This window comes from Anguilla anguilla, chromosome 13 (genome assembly GCF_013347855.1).
Source record: "Anguilla anguilla isolate fAngAng1 chromosome 13, fAngAng1.pri, whole genome shotgun sequence".
Taxonomy (NCBI): Eukaryota; Metazoa; Chordata; class Actinopteri; order Anguilliformes; family Anguillidae; genus Anguilla; species Anguilla anguilla.
The window spans coordinates 32,651,700-32,671,294 of NC_049213.1; the positions used below are offsets into that span (position 1 = coordinate 32,651,700).

Here is a 19,595-nt window from a genome sequence, read left to right on the forward strand (position 1 = left end):
TACTATTGCTTTTAGGTTATATTTTTTGCTGTAAATGTTCATGTACTTTGTCATTGTTTTTTGACGTGTTGTGATATTACCTGGTTTCGTGAAGCAACAAATAAATCCAAGTTCCAAGTTATTAGGGTCAGTGGCCTTTCTCTGTACGGACAAACATGCCCCAACTGGCTCATACATATCCATACCGACAATTAGAAACCCTAAATACTGCAAACAGGAAAAAGTGGATAAAATGAAGATTTCACACCTTAAAAAACAGTGTACTTGCACAGAAGCCTGGGTAAAAAGAAAGTCTTGTACAGTTCTTCATTCAAATGCTGAGTTACCTACAGTTTGGTAAGATAAAAACGCTGATAATTATCAGTATTATTTTCAGTGAGAGCAGCTAAAATAGTATATATATATTTTACTGATGCACTAGTTTGGGTAGAATGAACTCCATATTTGGAAAGAGTTTGATTTTAAATATACCTGCCGCTGACTGGTTGATCAGACTCTATTACTGTGTTAACCACCTTAAGCCCACAGGAAGTGACCACAGGGCCAAAACAGATTTAATGCCACAGGATCCTAGCTGCCTTTGGTTCATTTCTTTTAACAGTAAAAAATGTTTTTGTACATCTGCTTTAAAAGGCCTGCACAAATCCCCCCACCGCCCACAGAGTCTGCCCTGATGTCTTCAATGGTGGATCACAACTGGATTTACCCCAACAGCATAGCAGGCTAATTCCAGAAAGCAATGACCAGCTGAGGATTTCAACTTATTTATTTTTATTTTAGCGTCAAGAAGTCTTAAAATCAATATAATGGAAGAACGTAATGTTTCATGTATCTATCTGAACCTGTTCTGATGACTGCACGAGTGCGCACATCTGCAAGGCTACAAATAAGCACAAAACACACATATGCTGATTAATATTTACATGGCCTTTCACTCGCTCTCTCATTCACACACATGCAGACACACATAACAGATCCATGTGATCCCGCGCGGACCTTTCCCAACATTCCGCATCACCTGTGCTGGAGTGTGCCTGAATACATATTACACGTTGTTTAAGAACTCAGATTATTGTAAAGATTTCTTCATGGAGGCGGGGCTGATAAGTGGATGGGGTGGGGTCTTTGGCCATGATGTCAGCGTTCAGGCTGCAGCACTTCTCTTCTCCTTGTACATGGCCATCATCTTTTTTATCTCTGCTATCGCCTTGCCAGGGTTCAGCCCCTGTAGGGAGGGTAAGAGAAAGGAGAAAAGGAGAGGGAGGGAGGGAGGGATAGAGAGAGAGAGGGAGGGAGGGAGGGAGGGAGGAGAACCAGTGTGTCCTGTGTGTTACTAAGCAGAAGACCGAACTGCTGTGCACACAGTTTAGAGGTGGAGATAGAACACAACGACACCACCACTGTGAACAACGCAAAAGGCCGATGTTAGCAGAACGCGAAGCTCAGAGGTACCTTGGGACAGGTCTTGGTGCAGTTCATGATGGTGTGACAGCGGTACAACGAGAAGGGGTCCTGAAGTTTGGCCAGTCGCTCCTCTGTGAACTCGTCGCGCGAATCGATCATCCAGCGATAAGCCTGGGTGGAGGACGGCAGACACAAACCTGCATCACGCCACTTCACTCCAAGCGGCAAAAACAATACACCTCTAATAATCTCACAGAACGCTGCCATTTGCAAACAGTTCATATTTAACATTTGTGTAGGTTTGCTACCCAGACTGACTGGCATCACACACACACACACACACACACACACAGACACAGACACGGACACACATACACACACCTGCATAAGGACGGCAGGACCCAAGTATTTGTCTCCATTCCACCAGTAACTGGGACAACTGGTGCTGCAGCAAGCACACAGGATACACTCATACAACCCATCCTGGAAGAGAGAGAGAGAGAGAGAGAGACTGTTGTTGGAGAGAAAAATTCAGATTTGATCTATAATAACCCATAATAATCACCCATTACAAATACTGTCCCCAATTTGTCAATTATAGTGGGTCACAAAATGGCCAGCACATTTAAAAAGTGTGCGCAAACAGCGGGTTGCTTCTTTTGGGTCCTGCAATGCAGCAGGTGAGCTGCTGCAGGACTGCGCAGGCATTGCACAGGTGCCTATTCTTGTGCAGACGCAATACTGTACCAGTTTCTGCCTGTCCTCCACCGACTGCAGGTACTGCGCCTTGCCCTGCTGCGACTCGTCCTTCTTCTTCAGGAAGGGCTCAATGGACTTGTATTGTGCGTAAAAGTTGCTCATGTCCTGTAACACACGCAGGATGAATACCGGGAACTAAACAGACTGCCTCCATGCTTCTCATAAACAGAGACCACACACAAACGCAATAATTCAGAGCATCACAGTCACGAGAAGTGAGGAGATACACACCGGCACCAGGTCCTTGACGACGTACATGTGGGGCAGGGGGTAGATCTTGCTCACTTTGCTGGTGTTGGTGTCGATCCTGTTGAGGCAGGCCAGCGTGTTTCCCCCGTTGATGTTCATTGCACAGGAGCCACAGATACCTGAACCCCCGCCCCCATGAGAAGGCTTAATTAGCATGTCTCACACAGTGCCATTCCCTAACCCACCCGCAGGAAACAAGCAGAGCACATGGCACAATTCACAGGGAACCGATACACGTGTGCTGTATGCACATGGGTTATACAAACCACGTAGCCATTTCCTGCCCCTGATCTTTATATCATCCCCTGCCTACAATGGTTCCCCAGTCCCTCACCCTCTCTGCAGGACCGTCGGAAGGTAAGCGTGGGGTCCATCTCGTTCTTTATCTTAATCAGAGCATCCAGCACCATGGGGCCACACCTGGGTGGAGGAGAGACATGGTCGGACATGGAGAGTGCAGACACGTCAATGGCTAATCACACAAGTTTAACTCTGAAAAAAGGGAAGTTTACTTTGAGATCAACGCTTGATCCTACCATCAGCACGTCACTCAAATACTGGAGGTCAAGTTCAATTTAAGCACACTTCATAATGTCCATTAGTTCTGTTTGATAAACATTTTACATGGGCAGTCAATCGTGTTCCCCGGGTTTATGTTCAAAGAACCATTGCATGTTCCCCTTCAGCAGTTACCGTTTGTGCATATGTGCAGCCCAGAAGCATGCGTGCACACACACGTGCACACACTAGTATATTTACTACATGCACCTTTGCCATTGGTTATTAAACAAGGCTAACAGTTACAACACAATCTGGCAGAGAACTGAGGCCAGCTTTGGGCATTGGCATTCTGTAACCTGATGTCCAGCCACTCTGTTTTGAGTTTGCGCTGGCTAACACAGTAATGTGATCTTTCCTTTAGCAGAGGCCTGCTCTAAAAAAGGAAAGGGCTACATACAGTCACACAAAAGGTGGCTAACAAATCACCAACAAAATGTTTTTGCTGAAAAGCATATACTCAATGTTGCCATTGAGTAGTAATAATGCAAGCTCATGTTGCTCTTATGGTTGAGTTCAGCACCATGTAAACACTATGATGCACAAGGTCAACTTCTGCTATGATTGACTGTTAATTCTATGTGCATGCTATGTGTATTTCTCTTCAGGATGAAGGCACTCCATGTTCAAGTACATTTCTTATTTGCTTAGTGGACATACACTACATTTCCAAAAGTATGTGGACACCTGAACATCACACCCATATGTACTTGTTGAACATCTTATTCCAAAAACATGGACATTAATACCCTCCTTTGCTGCTGTAACAGCCTCCACTCTTTGGGGAAGGTTTTCCAGTAGATTTTGGAACGTAGCTGTGGGGATTCCCTTCCATTCAGCCAAAAAAGCATTAGTGAGGTTGGACAGTGATGCAGGGTGTAAGACCTGGCTCACAGTCGGCATTCCAATTCACCCCAAAGGTGTTTGATGGGGCAGAGGTCAGGGCTCAGTGTAGGCCAGTCAAGTTCTTCCCCACCAAACTTAGCAAACCATTTTCTCCCGTTCTGTGAGCTTGTGTGGCCTACCGCTTCACGGCTGGGCTGTTGTTTCTCTTATACATTTCTAATTCACAATACCAGCCCTTACAGTTGACTGGGGCAGCTCCAGCAGGGCAAAAAATTTGATGAACTGACTTGTTGGAAGGGTGGCATCCTATGACAATTACATGCCGGGCGATTCTGCTGCCAGTGTTTTTCACTGGAGACTGCCTGGCTGTATGCTTGATTTGATGCACCTGTTAGCAATGTGTGAGGCTGAAACCACTAATTACAAGGGGTGTCCACATACTTTTGGAAATGTAGCGTACCTATCCACTGTGACTTATTACTAAAAATTACTAGAATAAATAATTATAGCCCTAGTAATTAAATAAATGAAAATCAAGCCCAGTTCTTTTCCAAGATAACATTTTAATGTATTTTGAAAAATCATGACTTTCTGGTGCTCTAACCCATTAACCATTTCCATTGAAAGCAATAAATGTCTACTCAACAAAATTCTTCCTGGACGTCACAACGGCTGCACTCACGCGTTCAGGTTGACCTCATAGGTCTGCATGCGCGGTTTGTCGCCGACTCTGTCCGGGTCCCAGCGGTACACCTGAAACTTCTTAATTCTGGGCTGGGGTGCGGGGGCGGCTGCTGTTTGAGCAAACCGCACCGCCTGGAAGAAAGAAAGCCTTTGCTGATCAATCCGATACATCGCACACTCTACATCACGTCTTGATCAACAGATTCAGTAGCAGAATGACTGTCTGAGACAGTCTTTACAATGTGGATTTCAGACAGGATGGGGGTAAAGTTCAGGGTTTCAATGAACCAGAAATGCCACTCAAATCAGTGTGCAAGGTAACAGCACACAGTAAAACAGAAAACGTGTTTTGACCCTCATGCCTAGATCTGTGATTTTAATACAGGCAAATAGTGCTGAAGGACACAGCGCTGTAACTAAGTGACTAACAAAACAACGGCAGAAAATACGTAGACTTGCAAAGCAATGTATAATCGGGTAAAATTAACAAAAGCATAACTGTGTTGAAACAACTGAACTTAAATAAAACTGCTTGAATAGCAAACAGTGTTTACAACGAATGCCTGAGATTCTTATGATGAGCACATCAACTGACACAACCGCACCACCTACTGAACAAAAGACTATGCTGCAGCAGCGTTACATCACTACAACAAGGGCTAGCTGTAGCTGTTTATCAAAAGTAAGCAGTTACATCATCACACTTGCATAACGGTATCTCATTTAACTTAACTTAACAATGTTGAGGGTTACAAATATTTAATCACTTCGGTTCTGTCAAGGCACAACTTAAAATAAATTTAACCAGCGTAGCCAGTCATTAGATCCTGAATCCAACACACCTATTATTCTTAATAGGTAATAAAAGGTAGTAGTAAAACTGCGCAGGACACTCAGACAGCCTCAGAGTGAGAGCAGCAACAGCCGTGACAGCAATCAGCAGTTTGGACTACCGTGCCAAGTTAGCTAACGTAGTCCAAGTTAACGTCACTAGCTAGCTAGCAGCCAGCAAAAACTCAATGACGAAGACACAATATCCCGTACCTCGCTTCCTCTCACTTCAATGTCACTCGCTCCTATGAGCTTCATTTATTCTTAGCCCGTAATATAACATGCGTCATTTCACACTGCCCAGTCTTACCACAAGTCCAGCAGGAGAACATAATGGCACGGAACCGCAACGCCTCAAGGAGAAACATACGACCGACATCTTGAGTTATCTGAAACTGTCACCAGTCTTCCGCTCCCACATCCGAGCTCCGGCCCTTGACGCACACTGTTGACGTAACTATCACGTGTCATTTCTATGGCGATGGCAACGTCTGTAGTGTAGTGTGTCTCCGCGCAAGTTGTATAGAGGTCAGTGTACATAGATACAAAACAAAAAACAACGGCGACGTTTCGGAAATATGGTATTTCTTACTTTATCTTGTTGGATTCGTAGCCGAGGGCCGGATCGATATTGGAGGGTACAAGAAGTCCTGAAGAATGCACGGGTGAGATGAGCGGCATGCATAACGTGAACTATTCATCTGGTTTATTTTTCTTGATGTGGCTTCACAAACAGCATCCTCGAACAACTTTCTCGATAACATGGCAAGCAAGTGGACAGTTATGACAAACTGCCAACGTGAAGGCTGGGTGGGGACTGTTAACAGCCCTTCCTGTTCTTTTCTTTGCCTTTGTTATCTCCCATCTCCCATCACCCATCGACCTCAATGCTTTACACTGGCGTTTGTCCCATGATACTCTCCTTCTCTTCTGCAGCACTTTCGGGGAAGGAAGAATCGGTGTTTCAGCCTGGCCGTGAGAGCGGTCCGCAGGGCGTTTGTGTACGCCACCAAGGCACGCAAGGCCAAACGGCATCACATGCGACAGGTACCATCAGTCATATTTAACTGTCTATCGTCGCAACAGTAATAGTGGCAGTGGTTGCAATGTAATGTGTCCGCTGGTTTCGTAGGTTATTGCTGTAGAAATGAGAACCGGATTGAGTAATTTTATTGTTAATCACTATCAGTAGTAATAGTTAATCTCTCTCAGCTGTGGATTTCCCGCATCGCTGCTGCTTCCCGGGAGCATGGTATGAAGTATCCAGCACTCATCCACAACCTAGTGAAGGTATGTGCTTCGATTAACAGGATCTTGTGTTTAAGTCAGAATGTTCAGTAAATAAGATGTATTTTCAGTGCAAAAGTTAAATATATCACTTAACACAAAGATGCCTATAGACTAAAAATATCAGTTCATGTAAACACTGACATCACATTGTAAATGGAACTTCTGGTTACACCAAATCTGAATGATTGACTTTTATTGCTTAACAAATATAGTCAGTATAACAGATCATATTAAGTTGCTAATAATTATTTTAAGAGGGCTGAAGGGCCTTGTGGTCTGGTTGAGTGGTGATGATCTTGCTTCCTTGTGTCATAACAGTAACACTCCCCTCACCTATTCTTTGAGGCTGCTGTCTGCTGTCATTCTTCTAACTGTTAAATTCCGTGTGTGGAATCATACTGATGGTCTCTCCGCTCTTTTCCTGCCTCAGACCAACGTGCAGGTGAACCGACGAATCCTGAGCGACTTGGCGATAACTGAGCCGCGCTCGTTCCTCTCCCTCGCCGCGCTGGCCAAGGCACGCCGGGAGGAGGGGTTTCGAGCGGCGCTCGGCGACGGCAAAGAACCCGCCGGCGTCTTTTCCCGCATTGTCCAGTCTCACTAACCCTGTCCCCCCTCAGCACCAACTGGTTGAGTGCGGTTGTCTTCCTGTCCTCTGCCAGTGGGCCACAGTGTGAGCCCACCTCGTTCCCCAGCTGTACTGAGCTCCTTCAGTCGCTGCTCACACTGGCCACTTAAGCACAGCTGCAGCAGAGCTTCATCTCCGCAGCGTGTAACCAGGGAGACGGATGAGAAGGTTCCAATTTGACTGCCATCTGCACTGGCCACTCAGGTGCACCCAGACTGTTCTCAATCATCCAGTAGCGAACAGCAATATTCAGATAAAAGGGCCACTGGTCAATAGGTAGACTGGCGGAGACGTTTGACTTTTTTTTTTTTTAACCTGTGATGTCTAATCTTTGACATTCTTTGTGCTCTGTTGTTGCATTACTTATAAACACCTGTGTACTTGCTTTCCTTGAATAACTCAAGAATGTTGAAGCAATCAATAAAACCATTTTTTGTTATCGCATTGTTTTTTCTCTTAATTTAATCAGGAGCATCACTCATTTTAGGAAATAATATATTGTGAATTGAGGATTACCACAGAAAATTTAAACAAAACTGGGGTCTTTTTTCATTGGAATATTATTCATGATTTTAGGAAGAGTGTGTTTTGTGGTCACAGTTAAACATGTTTCCTGGTGTCATGGCAGAATACCCAGCCTGTGTAGCTCAATGTTGCCTTAGTCACTGAGGCTGCCGGGTGGATGCTACACATTGGTTGTGTTTGTACTGAATCCCCCCCCCCCCCCCCCCCCCCCCCCCCCCTTATTGTAAACATACTTTGACATCCATGAAATATAAATTATATATATGACATACAAGGACAGTTCATCATTATTACAACTACATCATGCAAATATGAACACATTATCAAAAATGTATAAAAACAGCATTACATCATATGAACCTACGGTAGTGCTTAATAATGATCTATAACAGCAATACCCCTTTTCAATTCCATTCATGATTTGGAGTGATGAGGTACTGAGTGCTAGGCGCAGAGTAGGTCAGCGCCTTGGCAACCAAGTTGCAGGCTGAATAGGCATGTTTTAGTCCGGTGCCAGGTTATTATGATTATGATTGATGCTACTGGTCCGTTCACATGATAGCACATGATAAACAATTATTATTAAAAATCATCCGGGATGCTATATTCTGCTTTTTTGTACAAACCCTCCACACCTTTTGGCCGCCATATATGATGTAACCTACAATTTTATTTTGCAAGACTTGCGTTGAGCGTTATTAATCGACATTTATAAAACGTTAAAGGTTTTTTATCCCTGTGCGGCCACCACACTTTCGTAGTGGGTGTGGTTACATTTTACATTAAAATAGAAAAAACCAATGGAGTGATATAGGCTCTTATAATAGCCAATCAAGAGGAGGTTTAATTCAAGGGTAAAGGTTGCACAGGCGCAGATGGTCGCAACGTGACACGAGTGTGGCGGTAGCGGTGTGTGCAAGAAATCCCCTGTCATAGTCAGGTTGTAGCCAAGGATCAGTCGCCCGCGCCGAACCAGGCTGACATCGTTTAAACTGCCAAAATATGTCCTGGCTGTTCGGCTTGAATAAGGGGCAGTCCGATGCGCCCCCGGGTCTTCCAGTACCACCACCACCCCCTCCGCCGGCCGGGGGTTCGGGGGAAAGTGGCGGAGATAAACCCAAGGACAAATGGAGTAACTTCGATCCGACCGGGCTAGAGCGAGCGGCCCAAGCGGCCAAGGAGCTGGATAAATCCCGTAAGTACCGAAGTAAAAACGGTTTGAACCATGTGAAGGAAACCATGAGAGAAGAGTAAAGTAGGTTCGGGAATGGATGCTGTACCGCGCAACTTCGCTGTCTTTCCCTTCAGGAGTGATGATAGAATGACTGAGAGTAGCGGAGGGGGATGAATGATTGAGCGTGGCCAGTTATATCATTCATCTCATAATGCTAGGCCGAAGAACGTGCCGATGTATTTTCTTGTGTGGCATTATTTGTTTAGCTAGTGAGCATGGGCACACGTGTGATGTTGGTAGAATACGACGGGTTATCCAAGGTGAACGGTTCAAAGGTCATTCCAGAACACTCAGCTGTCACTAGCACACCACTCGTATCTGGCTGGACCTAAGCTTATCTGGCTTTAAATTCATGCTCAAATCAATCAGAACCGTGGACCAATTGTAGCTGTTTTCTCGGTTAAATAGTTGATTTGCGATTATGACATATGACTTCAACTCTTAATGTGAATACCGACTTCCCGAATTGGTGGGCTGATGTTCCCCTACAGGTCATGCAAAGGAGGCGCTGGAACTGGCGCGCATGCAGGAGCAGTCTGTGCAAATGGAACATCAGAGTAAAATCAAGGTGGGACTTCGCAAACTCCTTGACTCTGCTTGCCAGTCTCTCATTGAGCTTTTGTGTGTATGTGAGTCCGTAGCAGAGCCGGCCAATGGCATAAGCAGATGTTTAGAGCCACAGCCATCCCTGGGCCACACAGTTCAAGTTCAAGTGCTGGGTGTGATTTATGTTGGGGCACTTTGGGGACACAACAACATTGCTTGTTTTGGGGCACCAACGCCCTAGGGCTGGCTCTGGTTGGTAGTGTTCTTATCCAGTGTAATGTAGCAGTGAAGCCATGACTTTGGCTTCTGGAGGTCATTTGCGAAAGCAACCCCAGACTCATGTCATCACTCCATCTCCTTACTCGGATCATAAGCAGCTGTGTGCTTCTGTATTGTATTCTTGTGCCATGGACTGTACCTAAGGTGGACAATGGGCCCATAAAAGAATAAACGATGCTGGGGGGTTGTATATTGTGTGTAGTATAAAAGAGAACAGGTCAGTGTCATGACCCGCCTCTTTCAATCCATTGGTTTGCTTGTCCTACTGCTTTTTTTTTTTGTTGCTTTTTTTTTTTTAACCCCTTCTTACCTCACCGTTCATGTTCATCCTCTGATGTGTCCACAGGAGTATGAGGCTGCTTTGGAGCAGCTGAAAGGTGACCAAATTCGCATCCAGGGTGAGGAGCGGAGGAAAACGGTCGTGGAGGAGACCAAGCAGCATCAATCGGTGCGGTGCCAATGAAGCAGTGTTTACTGAACTCGCTGCTTGCCGTGTCCTTAGGGATGCATCTCAGACTGGGTAAAGGGGAGTTAATAATTGTGTCACTCTGCCACCCCTAGAGGGCGAAGTACCAGGACCAGCTGGCCAGACAGAGGTACGAGGATCAGCTAAGACAGCAGGTGAGTTCCACTTCTTATGTATTCAATGTAACGTGAATGTAGTGTGTGATACTTTTTAGGCTGAAAGTGACATTGTAATTTCAGAGCATGGCCTGTTCCCATTAAGAGCAAGAGGATAAACTTGTGAAATGATGTCTGTGTGGCCATTTCTCTGACTGCCACCTCTCTTTCTGTGTCCGTAGCAAGCCCTAAACGAGGAGAATCTGCGCAAACAGGAGGAATCCGTTTTGAAGCAGGAGGCCATGAGGAAAGGTACGGCACTGTCCCGCTGACGCTGTCGGGTTTCTGTAGGGGTACGTGTGCTCAAAACAGACCCATCTTTTGCAAGATATCCAGAATGGGATCACTCGGTCCTTATGGGAATTCTGGTGTAGTTTACTTTAAGCTCCGTCCGTTCCGTTTTAGTCACTTTAAGTATGGTGCCATGTTGAATGTAATTGTTGCTTTTTTGTAAACCCTGCGACTTGAGCAGTTTCAAGCAGTTGTTGCTCTTCATAGTTGTTTGGCTGCACTCTCATTCTTCTTATTTGATTATGGTACTGTTTAATGCTGTAGTGTCTTTGTAGTTACTCTCATTCTGGCTGCATTGTGGCTGGGGTACATTAGTAAGGGGCCAAGCACCTCTGGTGGGAGGCACCCTGTTGTATTTGCTGGTTTTATTTTGTGTCCCAACATTTTTTGGAAGTGACAGCAAAACCACCCGGTTTGATTTTGACATAATTTTGCACAATGATAGCACAGTCTTGCACAGAAAGAGCCGGGTGAAAATTGCCCTGATTAGCCACATGGTGGAGCTATTTCAGGGTACTTAGTGCTCAGTTGATACAATTCTCCTGCAATTTGGAGAACACACACAGTTAACATCTACACAATCACAACTGCATTTTGGAACTGATCTGTCATATTGGGGCACTGTAGCCTCACAGCATATAAGAATGACTGTAGGAAAAATTGCTTGGGAGAAGCCTAAAATATAAGCGCGCGTCTGAGATTGCGCAAGGTGCCCATTAGCCGCACGAGCCTTCGTTTACCCGCCAAAACTGCCTCCCGTCTGCCGCTTAGCGACCATCGAGCACGAGATGGAGCTGCGGCACAAGAACGAGCTGCTGCGCGTGGAGGCGGAGGCCAAGGCCCGCGCGCGCACCGAGCGGGAGAACGCCGACATCATCCGCGAGCAGATCCGCCTCAAAGCGGCCGAGCACCGGCAGACGGTCCTGGAGACGATCCGGTGAGTGGGGGGGGGGGGGGATGGGGATGGGGAGGAGAGGTGCCGCACGGTGTGCAGTAGTGGGGCGGTGGGCCTGGCTCTGTGAGAGTGAGGCTGAGTGTGTCTGGCTGTACCTTACATTGCATACCCACGTTCCTGTTGGTCTACCATCCTGTGGGTTATATTTTCACCCCTAAATTGGCACACCTGATTCTAGTAATTTAGCAGTTCAACAAGATCACTTGCTTTTGAACGAGGTGTGGCTTTGTTAGGGATGGAGTGAAAACCTACAGGGCAGTAGATCTCCTGGAGCAGAGTTGGCCAGCCCTGATGTAATGCTCTTGTGTTCAGTCAGTCGTGTGAGCTGCGGGTGGAAGAAGGGCTCAGACTGGGTGGATGAGGAGCTGATTGTTTCTCTGTCCTCAGGACCGCGGGTGCAGTGTTCGGGGAGGGGTTTCGGGCCTTCGTGTCGGACTGGGACAAAGTCACAGCGACGGTGAGAGAGAGGCCTCAGTCCTGCTGTCCTAAAGCCTGTTGAGAGCATGATTATTAACTGATTGTTATTGTTTTGGTTACCGTTACCATGGTGTTGATGCCTCCCCCCACCGCCTCCTGTGGGTTTCTTAATGACATGAGCTGCACCACCCCCCTTTTCCGCAGGTTGCTGGGCTGACCCTGCTGGCTGTGGGCGTGTACTCCGCGCGGAACGCCACGGCCGTGGCAGGGCGCTATATCGAGGCTCGGCTGGGAAAGCCGTCGCTGGTCAGGGAGACGTCCAGGATCACCGTGGCTGAGGCCATCAAGCACCCAGTCAAGGTAGGAGGGCGTGTCGGATCTCTCAGTCAGGCCAGGTGATCTTTATTGGTGGTGTGCACATAAGGTACTGGGCAGTGAGAATCTTTCTGCCCATACCTCAGTCTCAAACTCGGGATGGGAGGATTGTGTCCTTGTGTTTGGGTAACTCTAGCACCAGCAGCCACAGGTGTTTGAACGCTAATGATGGTCCTGTTTTTCCTCTGCCTTTCAGATGACGAAGCGTTTGACCAGCAAGCCTCAGGATGCCCTGGAGGGCGTGGTGCTCAGTGTGAGTATCTGTTCTATAGAAAACGCTACACAACACAGCTACACAATGTCACAATAACACAATTTTCAGCACCCTTTTACAAAGCGACTAATAATACCCAGTGCAGATATTAGAGCTGCAAACTGCACAATGGATCACTACTACAGGGCTACAGTTTACGCATTAGAAATATTCAGTAAAATGTCTGTATTCGTATTTATTGTTTGTTTCTGTCTGTTATTCTCACTCTGTAGCCGTCATTGGAAGAGCGAGTGCGTGACATCGCCATAGCAACCCGGAACACCCGTCAGAACCGCGGGCTGTACCGGAACATCCTCATGTACGGCCCGCCTGGAACTGGCAAGACGCTCTTTGCCAAGGTGGGTTACCTGTATGGGAAACATTTGGTGCCACCATTAAAATATCCAGTGAATACATCAAATGCAACTTGAAGAGATGAGTTGCTGTGAGATAATGGACAAAATGATCAACCAACTTCAGTCTGGAGCAGCCACTGTTGATTTTGCACAGATTTGAAAGTTTGTGATTGGTTGAATAGAACAATCATTTCAGCAGTTCTGGACCTATATAACATCAGAGAACATTAGAGTTTAATATGACTCTTACTGTATTTTTATGAGAAACCTGAGCCCCATAGACAATCTTGAACTTCTACCTATTTCTGAGCTATTTTTTTGTTTGGACATACCTGTAATGTATGAATGTACCACTAGATGGGGTAATGGGCATACAAATTCACAAAAGCACAATGGGGACATTGTGTTGTTGATTACTGACCTGAATTGATGAAGGCCATAACCAGTTATCTGCACTTTCCGTGTAGCGTTGTTTGGTTTATGAAAATGTCACGTCGCGGTAAATAACAGTAGCACATTTTCTATCCGACTTTTCAAAGGCGCGCTGTGGAATTGATTGTGGTTAAAATGCATGTGGCCTGTGTGTTGAGCAGAAGCTGGCGGTGCATTCTGGGATGGATTACGCGATCATGACGGGTGGAGACGTAGCGCCCATGGGACGTGACGGTGTGACTGCCATGCACAAGGTCTTCGACTGGGCCAACACCAGTCGCCGCGGGTACTGAACACGCACCCTGGCACAGTCCTTAATAACCATAACCCCCCTGGCCTCCTCCACAGAGTTATACTTTAAGTGCTTCTTCATGCGTTTCCACAGTGACAATAATGAATAATTTAGAAAGCTGATTGCAGGCAAATTGTTCTTTCGTGTAAGCATGTTTGTATGTGACCTTCTCTGACTGCATTCAGTGAGTAGCAATGATTTAATATTATTGTCATGTAATGTTTCATCAGAATAATGAATAAGGAACCGTAGGGCCATTTTGTAAGAAGACATGAGCTAACGTTAGCTTCTCCTCTCTGACAGCCTGCTGCTCTTCGTAGACGAAGCCGACGCATTCCTTCGCAAGAGAGCCACTGTGAGTCTCCCTGTGCATTGAGCAGAGACACAGCTTGTTACATGGACTGTGTGCGTGTGTGTGTGCGTGCATGTATGTGTGCGTGTGCGTGTGTATTTGTGCATGTGTGCGTGCGTGTGTGCGCGTGTTGCGTGTGCGTGTGCATGTGCGTGTGCCTTTTAGTGACGTGTGGTTTTGTTTCATAGGAGAGGATCAGTGAAGACCTCAGAGCCACCTTAAATGCATTCCTCTATCGCACAGGCGAGCAGAGCAACAAGTCAGTCCTTTACTTTTACACACGCTTCTCTTTTACACACTTTGTACTAGTCATTGCCAGTGTGGCCGCTGTTCTATATGGAAAAGGCTTTTATCAGTGATTTATACATTTTCTTTTGCATTCGATCTTTGGCTATTCCCATAAAACTTTCCTTGCTTGTAGACTATTATTTAATTAATGTATTCTGAATGGCATTTTTGAAACTAGGTTATGAACATAAGGGCATGGAATGCATTTTCTATGCAGGATGTATATGCAAGAGTGTTTCCTAAATATGAAAGATAACTTTTTTCTTTGAAATGCTGATGAGTCACAAAAGTAAGAGAAATTGAAGAAAAAATGTTTTAAGCTCATTCAATGTCTCTTACTTTTGTTACTCAAGAGACATTGAATGAGCTTAAATTTTTCTTTTGACACCATTTCCCAGAACAGTGCTACTTGAAGGAAACTATTTGAGCAAGTGCATATACCAGCAACTGTTTCAACGAGTCATTGGTCCGAGATCTGAAAAAGAAAAAAAAATTGGAAAATGGCACCCTTAGTGGAAAATATTTTTGGAAATCCTCCAATTGGAGCACAGAAACAAGTCACTTGACTTATATGCTTGATTCAGTGCTCTGATTGGTTCAAAAAAATATTGAGGAGAGCCCTCACAATAGCAGGTTGGCAGTCCAACATTCTTTTTCAGTTGGCTGTTGCATACCAATTTGCTTTAAGTGCCAGAAACATTAGCTGGAAACAATGACCCTATTTCAACATATCGCACTGTGAACAATACTTTGCATTGTGGGATTGCTGGAGAAAAGCTGTGGCAAGACCAAGGGAGTGCACCTTCCTCCCTGAGACACCCTGCGCTTTGTTACATAAGTAAATATGCTTGCAGTCAGTCTGGTACCTTGCAGTTGTTCTACAGTGGTTTGTGTATTTTTATCTTGGCTATTATTGAGGTAATGGCATAGCTAGTTACTTTCCCTGCATAGGTGTCTTGGGTCTACTCCCTAATTGGCCCCTCTTCGTTTGCTGCGGTCGGCAGTTACACCTCTAACTTTGCATCCCCTACACCTTGCTACGGCAGCCGCCGCCCCATTAACAACAGCCTGAAGTCTACCCTGCAGTCTGTCCCATTATATAATGCATTGCTTATTGTGTAACATAAGAGTGAAATTGGGTCATTGCCACAAAATATTGCTGGTATATCACATAGGATATGGGCACTGTGGTTTCTTGCTTCTATTAAAATTTTTTTTTTAATGACCTCATTTTCTAGTAAAATTGAATGTATGTACTCGTTTGTAAAGTACTCAGAGAATGGCTGGAGCATTATTTTTGTCTGTGTTAAGAGAGTAATTCCCTGCCTCCCAGGTTCATGCTGGTGCTGGCCAGTAATCAGCCGGAGCAGTTTGATTGGGCGATAAACGACCGGATCGACGAGATCGTGAACTTCGCGCTGCCCGGGCCGGAGGAGCGGGAGCGGCTGGTGCGGCTGTACTTCGACAGATACGTCCTGCAGCCGGCCACCGGGGGGCGACAGTGAGTTCGGCCTCGCCGCAGCGCGCCGCTCGCAAACTGGGCCACGCTACGTTTTAGCGCCCCGGGGGGGACGCCGCGGCGGCGTTGACGACTAGACGAGGAACTAGGCCCGGCTCCCGGGGTCGTCCTCGTCCCTCCCTGCTGGCGTGACCCACATATTACGCCCCGCTCCGAAACGCTGTGAAATCCTCTCGAACGAGCAACACGCCCCTCGTCCAAAATATTCTCCGCAGCGTTTTTAATGCTCTGTCACCCTGGCAGTTGCATCTATTTTTATTTTTTAGACAAAGAGAACGGACTTCCTCTTTGAATCACAATTACTCAGTGCAGTGACAGCATATAGGATAAGCACAGCACCATTTTGACACATGGGGAATGAATTGCTTTGTTCTTTCTTATCAGGCACTATTTATAGGCATCAAGGTGATAACTAGTTGTTAAAAAAAAAGAAATGGATTTATTAGTAATACCCAGGACTGGATCAGATGCTCATAAAATAGTGTTTAATTGCGGTGTTCTGAAATGGGTGTAATAGGGTTTATTAATATATGTAATAGAGCAGCGTTTCCCAACCTGTGTGCCGTGGCACTCTGGTGTGCCGTCAGGTGAAGTGTGAAAAATCCTTTTAAAAAAATGTTAATGTTCAAATGAATTTAAAAAAACTTAAATGAACAAATCCCATTGACAAAAGCCAAAATAAATGTCATTAAAATGCATATCGCTTAATTAAAACCCCAAGAGAACATTTAGGCCTGCTGCTGGCACGTCACATCAACGTCAGTACGTCCGTCACTCGCAGTTTTTGTCTGTCGCCGTGGTGTGCCATGAGATTCTGTAAATTTGGAAAGTGTGCCGCGGAAGGAAAAAGGTTGGGAATCGCTGTGATGGAGAGAGAGGTCAGTAGACGCCAGTGAGAAATGCTCTTCTTGCTCTCTGCTTCCCCCTCCAGGCGGATGAAGCTGGCGCAGTTTGACTACGGGCAGAAGTGCTCTGAGATCGCCCACCGCGCAGAGGGCATGTCGGGAAGAGAGATCTCCAAACTGGGTGTGGCCTGGCAGGTGTGTGTCTCTCACTCTCTGTCTCCTCTCTCTGTGTAGTTCTCCACTTCTGGTGCCTCTGTTTACCTGCCTCTGCTACGCTCTGTGTGCCTGAACGAATTAGGGTGAGACTGAAATCGTCCAATTGCTTAACTGCTTGTTGTAGATCGTTAATATTAAAGGACTGCCAGACCTCTGTGTTTGCAAAACCCTGAGGGAGTATCAGGGAGGGAGTAAGTCAAGGAGATTGAGTATAATTTTTTTATTTAAAAAAAAAAGGTTTTCATTCTCCTCAAGATTTTGTCTGTTTTCAGTGATTTTTATATATGTGTGTGTGTGTGTGTGGGGGGGGGGGGGGCATGGAAGAGAGTGCACGTGAAAATAAAAATTCTGAAAGAAATAAGAGTTTGGAGCTGGATAGTCACGCCGCTGAATTAGTCACTGATTGGCAATCTCTGTTTCATCACCTCTGGTCACAGTTTGAGATACGGGCTGCGGGCAGAATAACAGCGCTCGCCCGAGGAGGCATTGAGCTGAAACAGTCTTTTCGCCTCCTCCTTAAAAACAAAACGAAACGCACTCCACGAATTCCACGAGGACGGAATTCTTTTTAAGCGAATGTCATTCTTCACGAAAGACCGGTCTGAGTGTAATTTCGGTAAATATTTTTAGTCGTACCTGTCTTTTCATTTAATTCCTCTCTTCTGCCCGACGCGCCCCCCGCCCCCCCCCCCCCCCCCCCCGCGCGCAGGCCGCGGCATACTCTTCGGAGGACGGCGTTCTGACCGAGGCCATGATTGACGCGCGGGTGGAAGACGCCGTCCGCCAGCACCTCCAGAAGATGGACTGGCTGCAGAGGGAGACGCCCGGCACGGCAGGAGGGCAGGAGGGCGGGCCGGACGGCGTGGGGAAAATGGGCTTCAACCTGCCCCTGGAGGACGTCCCGCGGGCCCTGGGGGCCGACGTGCCGCCCCTGACGGGGGCAGAAAGCGGGGGCGGTGCGGGGCTCCCCTCGCCCCAGGAGGGGGTCCCGCTGGCCCAGGAGGTGATCGAACTGGCCCAGGACACTCAGGAGAGCGCCGCCCTGGCTGCGGAGGGGAGCGCTGCGCCAACGACCCCGGGGGTGCCCCAGGACAGCACGCCCCCGCCTGCTGAGGACGGGGCAGAACTTGGGGGCAGGAAGGAGGATGAACAGAGCAAAGAGGGGGCAGGGGCCACGCCTCCACAGGAGGGGGGGGCAGATACTGGGAGTAAAACGACGGCAGAGGTCCCACCCAAAGACGGGACCCCTGTCTGAGACACAGTAGGGCTTACAGTGGGGAGCGGGGGCGGTGTCAAAGTTATGCTGGAGCGGCCCGTTATGGGGAGTCTGTACAGACTGAGGCGGGGGTGGGGGGGGGATCGAGGGGTGGGGGGGGGGCCGCTGCAGTGAGTCATTATGATTAAATTACGCACCTGTTACCATCTCAGTAGTTTCTGTCTGTCTGACATTCCAGCTTAGAGAAGGAAAGAAAAGGATTGTGAGTGACTGAGAAGATCTGTGTGTGTGTGTGTGTGTGTGTGTCTGTGTCTGTGTCTGTGTGCGCGCGTGTGTGTGTGCGTGTGCATGCGCGCTGATTCACATTTGGGTACCGATACTGGCAGAGACCGAGTGAGAGGGAATGAAAGAAGAATAATTTAAAATGAGAGACGTATGTTTTAAATAAAACATTTTGCTTCAGTTTCTAAGAGGCTGCAGTGTGACCGTGTATACCCCAAGGCCCAGCTGTCAAAACACTCACAGTAGCACAGTAGTTCGTATAGAGTGGAGCCACACTGACTTCCAAAGAATCGTACTAACAAGATTGTCATAAACCTGAAAACATGCTCAAAACTGCACAATACAATATACATTTTTCACGTCTCTCGTGGCTGAAAAGCACTGTTTTGGTAATACTGCTAGTGCTGCCAATCTGCCCTGAAGTGTTTCAGGTGCCATCAAGTTTTTAAAATGTAATAATTTCTCTTTTAAATACCCTTTTCAGGGCTGCAGGGGGGATTGACATTTTGAGTAAATATTATTTAGTTTATTTTATAATAACACTATTGAAAGAAATGTTCAGATATTAACATGGATTTTTCAATGTTTATTAAAAATAACTTGTGAAGGTATTTGTGATTGACAAATTGATGGAAAGCCTTAAACTACCTGTGTGTTTTCCATATATGTGTAGTGTGTGTCTATGTGTGTATATTATCCACTGTGGACCAAAAGTCTGATTGTTTTCATTGTTTATCAAGGGCCAATACAATTATGATACTCTGTCCTTCTTACTGAAGAATACATTGTTTTTTAATAATATAAATCAAAAAAGTGTTCCACATTTATTGAAGGTCAAAACTTGTTAGTACTCGGTGTGTCTGCCTTTCACCTTGGTTACCACCTGGCATCGATTCCACCAGCCTATGCAACGTCTCATCTTCCATTTCATCCCAACACTTTCTCAACGCTTCCCAGAAATGTTCTGTTTATGTTATTTGGTGTTTGACCTTCTCCCTCTTAGGCTGCTCCCACTGATGTTCAGTTGGGTTCAGGTCTGATGACTCTGGTGG

The 19,595-nt window shown here is 46.4% G+C and overlaps 3 protein-coding genes across 3 annotated transcripts; 2 read left to right on the forward strand and 1 right to left on the reverse strand.

The window, feature by feature from the left end:
• Window positions 1-748: 748 nt before the first annotated feature.
• Window positions 749-5,777, reverse strand: sdhb (succinate dehydrogenase complex, subunit B, iron sulfur (Ip)). The gene is made up of 8 exons (XM_035388153.1): window positions 5,642-5,777; window positions 4,499-4,632; window positions 2,747-2,832; window positions 2,395-2,531; window positions 2,152-2,268; window positions 1,786-1,887; window positions 1,453-1,575; window positions 749-1,225 (listed from the first exon to the last, which is right to left on the reverse strand). Exons 1-8 carry the CDS (start codon window positions 5,708-5,710, stop codon window positions 1,145-1,147), a joined length of 849 nt encoding a protein of 282 aa, XP_035244044.1. The 5' UTR covers window positions 5,711-5,777; the 3' UTR covers window positions 749-1,144.
• A 6-nt stretch (window positions 5,778-5,783) lies between these two features.
• Window positions 5,784-7,690, forward strand: mrpl20 (mitochondrial ribosomal protein L20). The gene is made up of 4 exons (XM_035388158.1): window positions 5,784-5,996; window positions 6,268-6,378; window positions 6,544-6,621; window positions 7,052-7,690. Exons 1-4 carry the CDS (start codon window positions 5,910-5,912, stop codon window positions 7,223-7,225), a joined length of 450 nt encoding a protein of 149 aa, XP_035244049.1. The 5' UTR covers window positions 5,784-5,909; the 3' UTR covers window positions 7,226-7,690.
• A 935-nt stretch (window positions 7,691-8,625) lies between these two features.
• atad3 (ATPase family AAA domain containing 3) lies at window positions 8,626-18,395 on the forward strand. Its single transcript, XM_035387160.1, has 16 exons — window positions 8,626-8,969; window positions 9,500-9,576; window positions 10,180-10,281; window positions 10,395-10,454; window positions 10,637-10,706; window positions 11,517-11,682; window positions 12,088-12,157; window positions 12,322-12,477; window positions 12,689-12,745; window positions 12,979-13,104; window positions 13,695-13,819; window positions 14,129-14,180; window positions 14,366-14,436; window positions 15,799-15,966; window positions 16,916-17,024; window positions 17,755-18,395. Exons 1-16 carry the CDS (start codon window positions 8,777-8,779, stop codon window positions 18,298-18,300), a joined length of 2,148 nt encoding a protein of 715 aa, XP_035243051.1. The 5' UTR covers window positions 8,626-8,776; the 3' UTR covers window positions 18,301-18,395.
• Window positions 18,396-19,595: the final 1,200 nt, after the last annotated feature.

What these genes read in the sequence shown, in the direction of transcription:
- atad3 (XM_035387160.1), top strand. Translation starts at nt 8,777, where the DNA reads ATGTCCTGGCTGTTCGGCTTGAATAAGGGGCAGTCCGATGCGCCCCCG. An exon ending in GCAGGAGGCCATGAGGAAAG is followed by an intron (nt 10,707 to 11,516) that starts GTACGGCACTGT and finishes TCTGCCGCTTAG; the next exon opens with CGACCATCGAGCACGAGATG. An exon ending in GCAAGACGCTCTTTGCCAAG is followed by an intron (nt 13,105 to 13,694) that starts GTGGGTTACCTG and finishes TGTGTTGAGCAG; the next exon opens with AAGCTGGCGGTGCATTCTGG.
- sdhb (XM_035388153.1), bottom strand. Translation starts at nt 5,710, where the DNA reads ATGTCGGTCGTATGTTTCTCCTTGAGGCGTTGCGGTTCCGTGCCATTA. An exon ending in GTTCTCCTGCTGGACTTGTG is followed by an intron (nt 4,633 to 5,641) that starts GTAAGACTGGGC and finishes TCTTTCTTCCAG; the next exon opens with GCGGTGCGGTTTGCTCAAAC. An exon ending in TCGTCAAGGACCTGGTGCCG is followed by an intron (nt 2,269 to 2,394) that starts GTGTGTATCTCC and finishes CGTGTGTTACAG; the next exon opens with GACATGAGCAACTTTTACGC.
- mrpl20 (XM_035388158.1), top strand. Translation starts at nt 5,910, where the DNA reads ATGGTATTTCTTACTTTATCTTGTTGGATTCGTAGCCGAGGGCCGGAT. An exon ending in AAGTCCTGAAGAATGCACGG is followed by an intron (nt 5,997 to 6,267) that starts GTGAGATGAGCG and finishes TCTCTTCTGCAG; the next exon opens with CACTTTCGGGGAAGGAAGAA. An exon ending in AACGGCATCACATGCGACAG is followed by an intron (nt 6,379 to 6,543) that starts GTACCATCAGTC and finishes AATCTCTCTCAG; the next exon opens with CTGTGGATTTCCCGCATCGC.